The 17,745-nt window shown below is 44.4% G+C and overlaps 1 protein-coding gene across 2 annotated transcripts in view; it reads left to right on the top strand.

Moving 5' to 3' along the window:
* The window catches only part of LOC109904012 (cysteine-rich motor neuron 1 protein), a 55,394-nt gene that overhangs the window by 18,882 nt on the left and 18,767 nt on the right, over positions 1–17,745 (top strand). The window contains exons 4-6 of one of the 2 annotated variants that reach the window (XM_020501070.2): positions 8,100–8,342; positions 12,168–12,347; positions 17,359–17,562. In XM_020501070.2, coding sequence (XP_020356659.2) covers positions 8,100–8,342; positions 12,168–12,347; positions 17,359–17,562 — 627 coding nt within the window. The remainder of the gene's footprint in view (positions 1–8,099; positions 8,343–12,167; positions 12,348–17,358; positions 17,563–17,745) is intronic. The other variant, XM_020501071.2, reaches the window with a different exon arrangement.

Genomic DNA, 17,745 nt, shown 5'->3' with positions numbered 1-17,745 from the left:
TGAAGAATCTAAAATATATTTAGATTTGTTTAACACTTTTTGGTTACTACATGATTCCACATGTGTTATTTCATAGTTTTGATGTCTTCACTATTATTCTACAATGTAGAAAAACCCTTGAATGAGCAGGCGTGTCCAAACTTTGACTGGTACTGTATATACTAGGTGACTGACACTGTCACGATTGTCGTAAGAAGCGGACCAAAGCGCAGCGTGGTGTGAATGCATCATTTTAATGGATGACAAAAACACGAAGTAAACTGAACAAAACAATAAATGAACAACGACCGTGACGCTATATACGAAATGTGCTGACACAAGCAACTAACATAGACAATCACCCACAATGACAAAACAGGCTACCTAAATATGGTTCCCAATCAGAGACAACCACTAACACCTGCCTCTGATTGAGAACCATATCAGGCCAAACACAGAAACAGACAAACTAGACATACAACATAGAATGCCCACTCAGATCACACCCTGACCAAAAAAAACATAGAAACATACAAAGCAAACTATGGTCAGGGCGTGACAGACACACTGTTTTGAAGCCACCGTTCCTCCATGTTGGTATTTTGGAAGCTATAGAAATGCATTTATTAATGTCTACACATTTATTATAATACAGACACCTTAATTCATAAGTTAAAATTATATTATCTGACCTAAACATGAGCTAAACATAAAAATAAATCAATATCTAAAGCCATTTACTTTAAAGTATCATTTTTCGATAGTGCTAATGTTACTGTCCCCACTGCAACAACAAAATAATTAAATACATGCAATGTAATACTGTAGAATTCCATTTGTTTGAATACATCATTTGTAAAATGGGGCAGTATTGAAGTTTAGTATAATCATATGAGTACTTTTTAAAAGGGAGGAAGTGGAGGGAGGAAAAAGAGAGAAAGTGGAGTTGATGCGGGTCAGACATGGGAGCCGTGCCCACCATGATGCCATGGTACAATGAAGCTCGTTACTACGGAGTTGGCCCACCTGTAGCACCACACTCCCTCCCGCCCGGGTCCTTCTCCTGAAAGCATCATTAGTTCTACTTGGCTGCAGCCTCTTTGTGGTATTGCTATTACTCGCCATTCCAGACTGCCAGTAGCTGGCAGGGGAGCTAGATTTCTCCTCTCTCTGTGTTTGTGTGTCATTTGCGGAAACTACGGCCCCTGTCGCGCCCAGCGAGCCTGCTCATGTCGAAGTGTGTGTGTTGTTTGTGTGTGGGTGCGTGTGTGTGTGCGGGTGTGTGCGTGTGTGTGTGTCTCAGCTTGTGTGGTGGTTCAGGCAAAGAGCGTCTCCACTAGGCGAGTTGGGATCACTGTCTCAGCCTGTCAGTCCTCTCACTGCTCTCAGTCAGCTTATAGCCCTGATCACCAGACACCACAACTCTTCCCAAGCCCCAGCCCCAACCCTTTTCAAGCCCTGCCTTGCCCCAACCCAAGCCCCAGCCCCTGCCCCTGCAGCGAGCCACAGATCCATCTCTGCCTTCCAGCCCTTGCCCCAGCTCTCCAGCTCTAGCCTGGGCACAGATCATATCACCAGCCTCTGCTTTTCCTGGTCGTCGGTAAGTAAACATGAGCAGATGGCCAACACTGTTGAGTAACTCAACAGCCTTAACTGCCACAAACTTGGCAGCTGCAGAGCGTCGCAGCCCAAATCATGTTTTATGTTCAGTGTCTTCTAAGGCTGATCCAGAGACTGTTAACTCTGTTTGAAGCTCCCCTCATGGCCCGTTTGTTCCTGTTTCATACAACTTGAACCATAGTTGTGCCATCCTTCCACTCCCATGCATTCTGCTCCAGCTCTGACAATGGCCCATTGAAAAGAATCAGTCCCCTTTTCTCAGACATTGTTCAGCCCTTTCAGCATCATAAAAGCTCAGCCTCTCTCACTCACTTTCCCTGGGCCAATCTCATTGGAGATCTGACAATATGGGGAAGGGTGTGTTGAGCTACTCTGAGAGAAGAGAACACTCGACCCGCAGCTGCGGCTCTGCTGCCTGAGACACCAGGATCCCGTTTTTCAGCCACAAATATTTAGCCTGAGAGTGAGAGAGCGAGGAGCTGTGAGGTCTGTGTGTGTTTTTGAGTGTGGACGGTGGGCTGCTGCTGCTCTCTCTCCTGACTGTTCTAACTAGAGTGTGAGGTTCAGATGTCTATGTTTCTCTCTCCTGTGACCCTGTGGCTTTTGCCACCTCTCAGACTTAGTTCTTTATTATAGAGAACAATGCAGACGTTTTCAGCCCCAACCGCCAGTGGGCACATTGCCAGACCTCCACAGCTTTTGTGAGAGAGAGACAGGCCTGATGGGTCCCTTTGCGGACAAACTGTATAAAACCTGAGGACGGACCAGAAGCCCACGGAGGGCAGCTGTACTAAGACAGCTTTGTTCTCTGCTGACTTGCTTCCAAAGTCAGTCACTGAACAGAACTCACATTGTGCACTTTTTCCATGAGTAAACTCAGGCTGTCAACACAGCCTCCTCTGCCTACCAGAGCTGCTCTAGTCAGACAAATACTGTGCATCTGTGCCCTCTGTAGAAAAAAAGCTCATTTACGAAGAGTTTTTTTTTTCTTGAATGAGCTCTGAGATGCCAGAAATATGCATTGTTTACAATAGACAATTCTGTGGTAATAAACCAATTTTCAGATTCCACCTCAAGCCTGGCTTCAGGTTGCGTGAGTGTGTGTGCATGTGAATGTGTGTGTGTGTGCGTCTGCGTGTGTTTGTTTGTGCATGTGTGTGTGGGTATTAAGGCTTTGGTAGTGTTGCTAGGTTTTCCATACTATCTCACCACCCCAACAAGAGAATATTTTGGCCATTCTACAGACTGAATTTATCAAGCATGACAAATTAGGACTTTGTGTTTTTGTTTTGAGCTAGAGAATAGCAACCATTGTGATACAGAGATTGCTCTAGTTACCACTGACTCTCTAATTACCCCATTGGCGCTTCCAAATAGAACACAAACATGTGCTGAAATCTATCTTCCACTGAGTTTACCATGCTGTTTCCATGCCTGTTGTGCTCATAAATGTATCTTTTAGAAAATGATATTAATTGGACCTCCTTGGTTTGGAGCATTTCCACAAATGGCTACAATGTCATTCATTTGAATGACAATAGTATGTCTGCCAGCTTGTTTCCAAGCGTACTCCAGTCCACCCATTGTTAGAAGTGAATGAGCAATCTGTTTTCTTTGACTGGGGCACATACAATACACTGAAAGTTTATTCAATGCAAACATTGCACAACATTTAATTCATGGTTTAAAAAGTCTTCATATGCAAATCACTATATTGGACAGCAGCATACACACTCACACTCACACTCACACATAGACACACTCTTCACATACGCTGCTGCTACTCTGTTTATTATCTATCCTGATTGCCTAGTCACTTTTACCCCTACCTACAATTACCTCAACTACCTCGTAGCCCTGCACATTGACTCGGTACCGGTACTCCTTGTATATGGCCTCATTATTGTTATTTTACTGTGTTACTATTTCCTTTTTCTGGGGGGGACTAATCTTTCTTACTTTTAACACTGCATTGTTGGAAAAGTAAGCATTTCACGGTAAGGTACCTGTTGTATTCGGCGCATGTGACAAATAACATTTGATTTGATTTGATTTTATACTGACTTATTGCTGTTAGGCTGATTTCAGAGGTATTATTTCTATCTAACTGAAGTTTATTTAACTCAAATGCAGGAATTAGGCCAAAAACCGTTAAAATGGTTGTTGCTCAACTTAATTCAGGGGAATTTTCCCCTTCTCTATGACACTATTCAGTAACAAAGTTTATCAATGCGAGCTTTGTGCCAGCCCCAACTGTTCACAGGTTCCTAGAGCAAACCGTACAGTACAGATACCTCACACTAAAGGTATATTTGGATCAAAAAAGTTGGATTCGAAACCAAATGGACCTGAGGACCACCAGACCCGGATCCAAATGAGCCCGAGGACAATCAAACCCAGATCCGATTGGACACAATATTTGTATTTATTTTATGTTTTATTTAACATTTAACTAGGCAAGTCAGTTAAGAGCAAATTCTTATTTACAATGATGGCCTACCCCGGCCAAACCCTAACCAGGAAGGCACTGAGCAAATTGTGTGCCGCCCTCTGGGTTTCCCAATCATTGCCGGTTGTGATACAGCCTGGAATCTAACCAGGGTCTGTAGTGACGTCTCTAGCACTGAGATGCGCCACTCGGCCCTGAAAGGAGGACCCAGCCACGAAAACAATCAGAACCAAACCCGAGTAGTTGCTTTTTTGGTTAAGAAATATATCTTTATGTTGGCTAGGCCTTATATACTGAAAAAATATATAAACGCAACATGTAGTGGAAATAAAAGATCCCCGAATTTTTCCATTTCTCTCAAATTTTGTGCACAAATTTGTTTACATTCTTGTTTGTGAGCATTTCTCCTTTGCGAAGATAATCCATCCACCAAGTGTGGCAGGTGTGGCATATTAAGAAGCTGATTAAACGGCATGATCATTACACAGGTGCACCTTGTGCTGGGGACAATAAAAGGCCACTCTAAAATGTGCAGTTTTGTCACACAACATAATGACAGAGGTCTCAAGTTTTGAGGGAGCATGCAAGTGGCATGCTGACTGCAGGAATGTCCACCATTACTGTTGCCAGAGAATGTAATGTTTATTTCTCTACCATAAGCCGCCTCCAACGTTGTTTTAGAGAATTGAGCAGTATGTCCAAACGGACTCACAAACGCAGACTACGTGTAACCACGAATGCCCGGGACCTCCATATCTGGCTTCTTTAGCTGTGGGATCGTCTGAGACTAGCCACCTCTAGCCAGCTGATGAAACTGAAGAGTATTTCTGTCTGTATTAAAGCTCCTTTGTGGGGAAAAACTCATTCTGATTGGCTGGGCCTCTCCCCAGTGGGTGGACATGGCTCCCAAGTGGGTGGGCCTATGCCCTCCCAGGCCCACCCATGGCTGCACCCCTGCCCAGTCATTTGAAATCCATAGATTAGGGCTTAATGGACTTATTTCAACTGACTGATTTCCTTATATGAACTGTAACTCAGAAAACATGTTGCATGTAGCATTTATATTATTGTCATTATATTCCCCTTATTAGGGGACAATAAATATGCTGTAGGCTATGCAGATCCTTGGTCGGATCCATTCAGGTCCACTCGGGTCTATCAGCTGTAGTTACAAAGACCCTATGATAGTCAAACAGGACCCGACCCGGACCTGCTGGAAAAGCTAGAATTTTGGACCCGGACGGCTCAGGTCTTGGTTTGGGTCTGGGGTGGACCTGTGAAGACCGCTACCTCCCACTCCTGCACTATTTATTCAGGGATGGAAAAATCCAACACCTTTATCCTTAATTTCATCTGTCAGATATTCCCCCACCCCAAATATGATTCTCCTGCTCAAGTCACAATTTAACATTTCATCTTTTCTGGGTCAGGCAAACTTCAAATGACTTCTTAACCAGACAATTAACAAGTCAGGCGAGCATTGGGTCAGACCGATATGTTCAACCTCGGAGGGTTTGACCACTGAAAGTAATACTAGAGGCATTGTCTGTATGTGGAGTTGGACTGTCTGTCAGTGGGGCAACAGTCAGACCCCTGGGCTCCAGTCACTCCATTTGTCATTTCAGTTTCCCATCTGGTGGGAAAAGCCTCAGGGATCCTCTTACAGGTGCTCAAATGTTAGGGATAAGACACATCCTCTGCTAGAGTCGTGTTGCACCAGGGAACCGCCGAAAGTCTGGGAAGGACATCAACAAACCAGCTTTTGGACGATCCACTAACCCCAAGCTTTTTCAACCCATTTTATTCTCTCTCCACCAAAACCAGAATGCATGCAGAGATTGAATTATTCCTCTCATACGCAATCATAGCCATTACATTTCCCTCTCTTATGAGGCTAATAGTCATTTATCAGCTTCATGGCGTTCCCTTTCGTAAAGGCCCAAGGGAATACATGAAATAGAAACATAATTACCAATTTTCTCCACTGTCAACATCATACACTGCTTTATTCCACCATTCCACACTCTTCCCTTTTCCTCCGTAAAAGCCATAGATCTACACTATAGCCTAGTTCTAGTAGCAGATCTGTGAAATGACTTAGACTTATTGGACAGGATGTAAGTCTGCAGCACCCAATCCCTTGACTCTGTATATATTACAGTGACATGGTAGAACCAAAAATAAACTGTGGTTAAGGATTGGGTAAGCCAAGCTTTGTAAGGTAGCTACTGTTCTTCTACAATATGAGTACAGAGGGGCACTCCAGTCCACTTTACTTTTCCTGAATGGTGTCCAAAGTATACCCCTGAGCCCCCAGCACCCCCTAACCAGGGTATCAGGACCATTATGTTGGCTCTGGCTTCCTGCTATGCTAAGTGTAGTGGGATTTCTAAAATAAGGCTCAGGGCAGGAGAAAAAGGGCAGTGTTGAACATGGCCTTGTATTACAGTTTTTTCCAACTGCTTACACAAGTTTTCAAAACTGTCTCCTTTTTTTCAAAACTCTACACACAGTTCCCAAAACTGCACATACAAAATGCAAAATGGCTCATATCTCCTTCCAAATGTAACACTGCCATAAACATATGTCGGAATGAAGCATTTGCATCAAATGGCAAACACTGCTTTCATAATAGTACATTTTTGGAAATACCATGTAAACACTGTTGTTCTAAATCTAAAGCTCTTTGGTCTTTCATAGGCTTATATCTACATTTCAATACAATGTTCTACAGTGAAAGTAATCTGCTGAGAGGGGTAACAAGTACACTGTAAACACCAATGCAATGTAGAAACAGAAAATATTTATTAGGCCAAACATTACTGTTGTATAGAGTAGCATACAACAAAACCATAAACATATGTAAACCAAAAGTATATTCTTTAGAATTTGTAGGGGGGGGCCTGGGTCTGGCCACAATACTTTGTCCACATCACAAGATATGTTTTCTCTTGCCAAACATCGAGTGAAGTATCTCCTAGCATGGCGTATCCAACCTTGGACAGAGGCAACCTCTATGTCCCCACATGCTTCCTCCATTGCCTGGAGAAGCGGCATGCTGGCATAGGGTTGGCGATCATACACTTTCCAGCGCCAGGCTGAGAAGAATTCCTCTATGGGATTTAGAAAAGGTGAATATGGGGGTAGGTACAAAACTCCAAATTGTGGATGGGTGGCAAACTGTGGATGGGTAGCAAACCAGAACAGCCCGATGAAAACTAACATTGTCCCATAAAACCACAAATCTAGCAGGCTCCTGATCTGGATCAGGGACAAGCATTGTGTAAATTGCATCCAGAAAAGTGAGCATATGGCCAGTGTTGTACAGACCCAGTGTGGCATTGTGATGGAGGACCACCTGGTGAATAAGTGTAGCATTTTGATTGGTTGTGTTTGGAAAAGGAAAGCAAGTCACTTCCTGTAAGATTTTTGTGTTTTAGGTAGAGAATTGTGTGTAGTGTTTTGAAAAAAGTGTTTCATGCAATTGACAACTGAGTCAAAGGCTGAGAAATAGCTTATCGTTTTGGATATTTGGTGTGTAGTTTAGCACTTTGAGTGAGAGGTTTCAAAAATCGTGTGACATGAAAAGATTTTGTGTGTAAGCAGTTGAAAAAAACTGTAATGGGTGGTGAGATGGAGAGGCTGTTTGGGGTGAGAGCTGGATCCAGTGGTTAGGCAGAGATCAGGGCAGGCATTAGACAGGATGTGCTGAGAGGTTGTCGTGTCTAGAGTCTAGCGTAGCTCTTACTCTCCATCCTAACAGGATGCTGTAAAGCTGCCACGGAGTGAAGGGGATCTGATGACTGTACTGAGCTGTGAACTCAGCCCCAAGCCTGCAACATGAGCACCACTGTTCAACACTGTTCCACTAACACAAGCATGCAGGCCAGGGAGACCCACTCCTCTCCCCCCTTTTCCCCTGCCGCCCTCCGAACAGTGTGGGCACTGTTGTAGCCTGGAGCCGGGTGGAAGGTGATGTTACAGTATGCCTCACTGAGGGTTGTTATTGTATGTGACTGACTCGATGTGTGTGTGTATATGTATATTTCAGAGGAGATGAAGTGTGTCGGGATCACATGCCCTGCTCTGTCCATGCCTTCCTGCCCTGAGGGCTCGGTTCTGACCAAGAGCTACACTCCCCCTGCTGGCTGCTGCCCCACTGTGCCCCCCCAGTGCACCTGTGACCTCCGCGCGTGCCACAAGCCCCAGTGCCCCTCCGGCCAGAAGACTGTACCACTCAGCCAGGCCACCGGCAAGCCAGAGGACTGCTGCGACGTGTTAGAATGCGTGAAAGGTAATGTATATAAACCTAACAGGCCAAGAATTGGTGTAGTCTTCTTTGTTTTCTTGCTGAGAGAAGTGGTGCTGGTGTGAAATGTTATGCCTTTGCGGAGGTAATTATTTTAATCAGAAAACAATTTCCCCAAAAAATCCCAGTTGACTAAATGCCCTGTGATGAAAAGGACAGTCAGTAATGAGATGGTAATTACGGTTGGGTTGTTAATCAGTCTCTCTGCCACTGCAGAGTGTGACGACGGTTCACATTTTTTTTCAGGGGTATATCCGCAAATAATCTCAACACCTCTAGGCATATTAATCATAATGAGCCTCGTTAGGCAGATTGTGTCTGTGGAGCGTGTTCGTAACTGGTGTTCTCGCCCTTTCTGTGTGTGTGTGTGTGTGTAGTGTGTGTGTGTGTATATATTTGTGTGTGTGTGTGTGTGTATATTTGTGTGTGTGTGTGTGTGTGTGTGTGTGTGTGTGTGAGAGAGAGAGAGCAGATGTTGGTAGTGCAGCCAAGTCACTCTCCTCCTCCAACAGCCCAGAGTTAGATTTCACATTCACAGCAGCTAGCCAATCAGCCAGCCAGCCAGTCAGGCACAGAGTCAGGGAGAGAGGGAGTTAGGCAGGGAGGAAGGCAGGGAGGGAGGGGACCTGAACCTGGCTGTTTACTCTGCCCTCCCAGCAAATATTTGCTGTTTTACCAACAGAACAAATTCCCATTCTGGCACCTCTGCGTCCATAAATGTGTGCCGTGTCCCGGAATGAATGGACTTAATGAGTGCAGTGACCAGAAAAGTGCTTAGGCTACCAATCTGCTCAACAGAAGTGCAGTGTCAAAGAGTTCCTGTCTGGTCACACGTCCAAGAGGAAAAGGTTCAACAGTTCATTGATGGGAATGCTTTTTATGTGCTCCAGTCTGCCAGGGGGAGTGTAATCGAGTCAGGCAGGCCGGTGAGGGCTGAATGGCGGCTGCAGAGGCTAGGGGATCAGTGTTTTGATAACAAGTGTCTGCTGCTCTTTGGTTCCGGACTTGACGCCCTTTGTGCCTGCCCTACTGGCGGTTAGCCCTGCATGACTGCGCTCACATCAGAAATCACACAGAGAGGGACTGGGGATGAAGACATGGCACCTACCCCCTAGTATCCCCCCCAGGCTCCCCAAAGACCTCCTCAGAAACAAAACATCCCACATGTTGGGTCACTCACAAACACCAAGCCCCATCCACAAAACACACTATTATTAACAAAGTTTGGGCGTCCTATAATATTTCTCTGTGAAACACATAATAGTACCCAGCTGTCAGTGACCTTAGGCATTGAGCACATGATTTTACAGACCAGAGGTTGGCTTTTGGTGGGTTTTTGGTCAGTGTACAGACTAATATGACAATGAACCTGTGTTTTTTGGCCATGTTTGACGAGAGACCGTTTCCAGCTCTGGCTGAAGAATGAGTCTGGGTGACTGGACAGGAGCTTGCATGGTCTTTCTGACCTGATGTTATCTGACATTGCAGATGGTCCCAAATTACCATGCTACAGCAGCCTACTGTTTATCAACCCTTAGATGAGCAAACAGTCTGGAGTCCCATGTAGCATGGATTTAGGTCAGGACAGGACACTTGATGTAGACTAGTATGGTACATGCTTTCCAAGCCATAAACTGAGAAAAATCTCCTCAGAATTCTTGTTTATCATGGCCTCCCGAGTTGTCCAGTGGTCTAAATCACTGCATCACAGTGCTAGCTGTGCCACTAGAGATTTTGGGTTCGAGTCCAGGCTCTGTCGCAGCAAGCCGCGACCAGGAGACCCATGGGGCGTTGCACAATTGGCCCAGCTTCATCCTGGTTAGGGGAGGGTTTAGCCAGCAGGTATGTCCTTGTCCCATCGTGCACTAGCGACTCTTGTGGTGGGCCGGGGAGCAGTGCACGCTGACACGGTGGCCAGGTGCACTGTGTTTCCTCCGACACATTGGTGCGGCTGGCTTCCTTGTTAAGTGGGCATTGTGTCAAGAAGCAGTGTGGCTTGGTTGGGTTGTGTTTCGGAAGATGCATAGCTCTTGACCTTCGCCTCCGTATGGGTGTTGCAGCGATGAAACAAGACTGTAACTACCAATTGGACACCATAAAATTGGGGAGAAAACGGGGTAAAAATAAATTACAATAAAGATTTATTGTTTATCATTTGGGTTTTGCATTTTTGTTTGATGGGAAAGACAAGTCACACCATGTCAGTTTGTCATGAATGTTTTAGGGTTGTCCAGGGTCAGGGTTTTATGGCACCTTCAGCCCCTGCCGCTATCCCATCCTCAATATGGATTGGACTGGAAATCAGAATGCATGAATGGAATTTAGTGTCTCTGCCGCAAGTTTGTTTTAGGGATTACCATTAACAAATACTGGGGAAATCACACGTGAACATCCTGTCATGTGACTTCCTATTGTTTCCCAAGCGTTAAAAATGTTGCCATGCCTTTTGATTTCTGCCCGGCAAAGTACTTATTGCATTTTGTCTGTTTGGTTATGCTGCACGCAAGGCAGGCAGAGAGAGAGAGAGAGAGAGAGAGAGAGAGAGAGAGAGAGAGAGAGAAAAAGGAGGTTGAGGGAAAGAGAGACATGGAAAGAGAGAGAAAGAGAGAACAAATCCTCACTTTACTTTCAACTCAGTTGGCCCACCTGCTTTGTATTAGAGTGTAGGCTGGTCCAGGAAGCAGGGAGAAAGGTGAGGGGTCAGAACAGCACTCTACCAGAGTATGGTATACAGATGCTGCCTCCCCCCATAGAAACCTTAATAGGGCTAGCTACATTACATTAGCATCTGGGCACCCTTGAATGCCACAGGCAGACTTCTCCTGTGTGTGGTGCTGGTACCTGTCCCTCCGCTCCGCCGTATATTAAACAATGACCAGGGTCTACTTACGTAACCATTCTCCTGCAGTAACTTAATGGTCATGGTTTTAATGAGAAGTTAATGTGGTCTTTCAAGGCCCTGAGTCACTGACTCATAGTCATAGCCAAAGACAGTGTCATAGACAAATGGTTTATCTGGTAATCCAATAAAATGACATATGGCAATCACTGAAATGATAGAACTTTATGGCGATAAAAGCTGTCTTTGATGAATGAAATACTAAATAAAGAGAGTGCTCTTCCTTTACCACTCTCTTTCTCACACAAATACAAACACCCACTTCTCGGGTGTTCCAGGAGCATCGTGTGCAGTGGCTGGACGGTAGTGTCTGCAAGGCGGCTGCTCGGGGCTTGTTATGGGTCTCTAATGATCCGTACAGTAGTCATTGTTCTGTGGGCCGGCGCTTGGAGACAGACAGTGGAGGTTTCCGGTACTTACGCTGGCTTTACATGGCCTGTCTGCTGTCTGCAGCCCAGCACTCCAGACCACACTATGCCAGCCCAGCCCGCTGCTGTTTTCTTTTACCCAGCACTGGGCTGAGCTGAGCTACGTTGCGCATTGCCACCTCCGCCAAGACTCCACAGATCTCTGCTAAATTCCACCCAATGGAGCTGGCTTCATTGTCTAATGCTGTTGGAGCCCAGTCCCCAGGGCTCTCGGCTCAAGTGCATAGCTCAGCACGACTTTACACAAATACACTTCTGTTCCATCCACAGCTAGCTACACTGTAATTATTGCATCTGAGTTAATGCACGGTTACAGAAGCAACAAACTCATTCTGTCCCGGTGTTTATAAGCTATTTAATACATACCAAATGGGATGGTTTAGCATAGTATGTTCATTCATCAGCCGTGAATGTATGTTAGCCATCAAGAGCCCCACATGTCGTTCAGGTTGACAGCGTTTGTTTCCCCTTCCACTTTCCCAGTTTCCCCCAAGTGTGTCCACAACGGGAAGGAGTTTTCCGAGGGGGAGGTGTACCGTATGGACCCTTGCTGGCTCTGCCAGTGTCGAGGAGGGATATCCTTCTGCTCCAAAGCGGAATGTGCGGAGCTGGACTGTGAGAACTTCTACATCCCAGAGGGAGAATGCTGCCCTGTATGCATAGGTACACACATCATTTTAAAGTTACACAACTGTATCTATTACAGATAGTTTTATAGGTATGTGAGATTTTGTATGATTGGTGGAGGTGAGCTGGCACAGTTTGGGAGGCCGTTTGTCATTAGTGTTGCTCTGAGTGTGGCCAGACAGGCAGGGAGGCTAGTAGGGAGGCATGCAGACGTACGGAGCAGACAGGGCTGTAATACACTCCCCCAGGGCTCCCAACACGCTGTACAATATCCTTACCTTAATGGCTTCCGTTTACATTCAGCTGGACTCAGCAGTCATTAACATGCTTCACATACAAGGACCAGTCAAAAGAATGAGCAATGGGTAGGAGGTCAGGAACATAAACCTCCTTTGAGTGAGTGCGTTGGCTTCCTTATATCTGGTTGCCTTAATGGAGGGAGACCCCTTGTGTACCTGTCCTCGACACTAAAACACATGCCCTCAGAGGCAAGTAAAAACACTGGTACCTGCGGTTGGAGTTGTTAAAAGGCTTGGGTTTCGGGCAGCGCATATGGCCAACAAATGACGGTCTCGTGAAGCATAGTGGTGGTGGACAGATTTGGCTGCCACTGTTTTTGATCAGACACATGAGAGGGAGGAAGACTGAGGGAGGTTATTGGAGGTCAGTGTTGGAGGTATATCTGGAATGTTCAGCCCCTGAGATTTTGGGGAATGCTTTCATCTTGTGTCCCTGCTTGGCCATGGAAAGCTCCAGTCATTGAGGAAGCCATTGTCAGTGTTACTGTTCTAAGCTGGGGGTGGTATTTGGTTTGTTGTCATTATTAAGAGCAATCCAAGCTGCACACCTGTTCTAATCTATTTGTAGACAGGTCAAGTCACCTACAGCCCTAAAAGGGCTTCAAGGCTGTGTGTGAAGGCATTATAAGTTGTATTTTTAGGCTTGCTGTTGATAATGTGAGAGATGGATAGAGAGAGAAATAAAGGGATAGATTGAGAGGAAAGCAGGACTGCTTCATATTCAGTATAATCACACACAGATGGAGGAGTCACAGCAGCCAAATCTCTGCTGGAATCAAATCGGGCAAATAGGACTCCGTCTTTAGGGAGACCCACTCCTTCACCACACACACACACACACACACACACACACACACACACACACACACACACACACACACACACACACACACACACACACACACACACACACACACACACACACACACATACACACACACACACACACACACACACACACACACACAAACAAACAAACAAACAAACAGGTTCAGTGCACTACCCTCAGACCACCTTCCAACTCCACCTCACAGCTCTGCTGTGGTAATGGCTCTTAACAATACATTTTTTAATAAAAACAATCATGATCATTTATGGTAAACTCTTAGGTCATCAAAATAGATTCCCAGAATTCAGAGGGCATACATCACCTTAAATGGAGCTCCATGTGTTTTCTGGGTTGCCTCTCAAACAGGATTCATTATGTTGTGGTCCTAGACTTCAAACAAATGGGTAAAACCTTATTGACATAAGTATTCACACGCCTAAGTCAATACTTTGTAGAAGCACCTTTTGGCAGTCTTTCTGGGTAAGTCTCTAAGAGCTTTCCACATCTGGATTGTGCAACATTTGCCGATTATTATTTTCAAAATTCTTCAAGCTTTGTCAGATTGTATTGTTGATCATTGCTAGACAACCATTTTCAGGTATTGCCATAGATTTTCAAGTAGATTTATAGTACCAGTCAGAAGTTTGGACACACCTACTCATTCCAGGGTTTTTCTTTATTTTTTCAGATTTTCTACATTGTCGAATAACAGTGAAGATATCAAAACTATGAAATAGCACATATGGAATCATGTAGTAACCAAAAAAAGTGTTAAACAAATCAAAATATATATTATATTTGAGCTTCTTCAAAGTAACCCCCCTTTGCCTTAATGACAGCTTTAAACACTCTTAGCATTCTCTCAACCAGCTTCATGAGGTAGTCACCTGGAATGCATTTCAATTAACAGGTGCACCTTGTTAAAAGTTCATTTGTGGAATTTCTTTCCTTCTTAATGTGTTTGAGCCAATCAGTTGTGTTGTGACAAGTTAGGGTTGGTATACAGAAGATAGATAAGTTCATTAGAGTTAACTGCACCTCAAATTGCAGCCCAAATAAATTACTCAGAGTTCAAGTAATCTCAACATCAACTGTTCAGAGGAGGCTGCGTGAATCAGGCCTTCATGGTTGAATTGCTGCAAAGAAACCACTACTAAAGGACACCAATAAGAAGAAGAGACTTGCTTGGGACAAGAAACACGAGCAATGGACATTCGACCGGTGGAAATCTGTCCTTTGGTCCAAATTTGAGATGAGTCCAAATTTGAGATTTTTGGTTCCAACCGCTGTGTCTTTGTGAAACGCAGAGTAGGTGAATGGATGATCTCCGCATGTGTGGTTCCCACCGTGAAGCATGGAGGAGGAGGTGGGATGGTGTGGGGGTGCTTTGCTGGTGACACTGTCAGTGATTTATTTTGAAATCAAGACACACTTAACCAGCTACCACAGCATTCTGCAGCGATACTCCATCCTATCTGGTTTGAGCTTAGTGGGGCTATCATTTGTTTTTCAACAGGACAATGACCCAACACACCTTCAGGCTGTGTAGGGGCCAGTTGACCAAGAAGGAGAGTGATGGAGTGCTTCATCAGATGACCTGGCCTCCACAATCACCTGACATCAACCCAATTGAGATGCTTTGGGATGAGTTGGACCGCAGAGTGAAGGAAAAGAAGCCAACAAGTGCTCAGAATATGTGGGAATTCCTTCAAGACTGTTGGAAAAGCATTCCAGGTGAAGCTGATTGATAGCATGCCAAGAGTTTGCAAAGCTGTCATCAAGGCAAAGGGTGACTACTTTGAAGAATCTACAATTTTTTATATATCTTGATTTGTTTAACACTTTTTTGGTTACTACATGATTCCATGTGTTATTTCACAGTTCTGATGTCTTCACTATTATTCTACATTGTAGAAAATAGTCTAAATAAAGAAAAACCCTTGAATAACTAGGTTTGTCCAAACTTTTGACTGGTACTGTAACTCGGCCACTCAGGAACATTCACTGTCTTCTTGGCAAGCAACTCCAGTGTAGATTTGGTCTTGTGTTTTTGGTTATTGTCCTGCTGAAAGGTGAATTCATCTCCCAATGTCTGGTGGAAAGCAGACTGAACCAGGTTTTCCTCTAGGATTTTGTCTGTGCTTAGCTCCATTCCATTGATTTTTTATCCTGAAAAACTCCCCAGTCCTTAACAATTACAGGCATACCCATAACATGATGCAGCCGACGCTACGCTTGCAAATATGGAGAGTGCTACTCAGTAATGTGTTGTATTGGATTTGCCTCAAACATAACACTTTGTATTCAGAACCAAAAGTTAATTGCTTTGCCACATTTCTTTGCAGTATTATCTTGGTATTGGTATTTTATTAGTATCCCCACTCTTCCTGGAGTCTACACACAACATGAATCATGACATAATACAGAACACTAATAGACAAGAACAGCTCAAGGACAGAACTACATCCATTTGTGCCTGGTTGCAAACAGGATGCATGTTTTGGAATATTTTTATTCTGTTCAGGCTTCCTTCTTTTCACTCTGTCAATGAGGTTAGTATTGTGGAGTAACTATAATGTTGTTGTTCCATCCTCAGTTTTCTGCTATCACAACCATTAAACTCTGTAACTGTTTTAAAGTCACCATTGGCCTCATGGTGAAATCCCTGAGTGGTTTCCTTCCTCTCCAGCAACTGAGTTAGGAAGGGTGCCTGTATCTTTGTAGTGACTGGGTGTATTTCTACACCATCCAAAGTGTAATTAATAACTTCACCATGCTCAAAGGGATATTCAATGTCTTATTTTTTACCAATAGGTGCCCTTCTTTGCGAGGTATTGGAAAACCTCCCTGGTCTTTGTGATTGAATCTCTGTTTGAAATTCACTGCTCGACTGAGGGACCTTACAGATAATTACATGAGTAGGGGTATAGAGATGAGGTGGTCATTCAAAAATCATGTTAAACACTATTATTGCACACAGAGTGAGTCCATGCTACTTATTATGTGACTTGTTAAGCACATTCTTACTCCTGAACATATTTAGACTTGCCATAACAACAGGGTTGAATACTTATTGACTCAAGACATTTCAGCTTTTCATTTGTAATTCATTTGATTTTTTTTCTCTAAAAACATATTTTCACTTTGACATTATGGGGTATTGTGTGTAGACTGGTGACAAAAAAATCTCAATTTAATCCATTTCAAATTGAGGCTGTGACACAACAAAATGTGGAACAAGTCAAGAGGTGTGAATACTTTCTGAAGGCACTCTAATGCTCTTAAATGGGATTTTTTGGCTTTGGAGTGAAATTTATGGCACTGAACCCTGAACTGTTCTTTGGCCTTTGGGGGCACGGATGAAACTGTATCTGTGTGACATGCACGTGGCTGAGGTTAACTTCTCTTATGGGGAAAGACTAGACACTGCAGAGACAGGAAATTAGATATGTATGTCTCGCTGTGTTTTTAATTAACTAATCTTTCTCCGATATGACATGCTCGTCCATCCAGCTCTACTTACATACATTAGATCCCAGTACATTTGCTTTACATCCACTCTCTAACTCCTTGAGGGGCTCTTGAGGGTTCATCCACCGGTCTTGGTGGTTGGCCAGTTTCTCCTGATCCCGCCAGGAATATCCTGCTTCCCTCACCTCTGATTCCACCATATCCTTTGTTAACTCAATTACGTGGCTATGACGTGTTCCCACATTCGTAGTTGATGATGACAACGGCGTTGATGATGACTATGATGATGATCTGATTGAATCTGTTAGGAAGTAGAGTGTGTGTCATAAGGCATATGTACCACACAGCATTTACAAGTAAGGATGGCATACCAAATAGCACAGTATAGTTCCCACGCTTCTCTCCTTCTGATCCTAGCCTCTGTCTGTCTCCCTCTCCGTGTGTCCAGATGTGGAGCTCCTGTCTATGGACAGCACAGAGGCCAGCTGTTGGGTGAACAACAAGCTGCGTGGCCACGAGGAGCAGTGGAAGGAGGATGACTGCACCTTCTGTCAGTGTGTGGATGGAGACCCTCACTGTACCGCCATGGCCTGCAAACAGAGCTGTCAGAACCCAGTCAAGATCCCTGGAGAATGCTGCCCCTTCTGCGAGGGTTCGTATGGAGACACACACACAATAATATCTGTATGCACATACTGTACGTGACCACATACAGCCTGTAGCAGGGACTACAGCTGGCTTATAACTGAGAGAAACCGATTGGCTAGTGTTGAAGTAGTTGGAGATTTAAGTCTGAAACTAGCAAGGAACAGGTCAAATGTAATGCTACATATGA

The sequence above is a fragment of the Oncorhynchus kisutch genome, linkage group LG14 (assembly GCF_002021735.2).
Source record: "Oncorhynchus kisutch isolate 150728-3 linkage group LG14, Okis_V2, whole genome shotgun sequence".
Classification (NCBI taxonomy): domain Eukaryota; kingdom Metazoa; phylum Chordata; class Actinopteri; order Salmoniformes; family Salmonidae; genus Oncorhynchus; species Oncorhynchus kisutch.
This window is presented reverse-complemented; position numbering and strand designations above follow the sequence as displayed.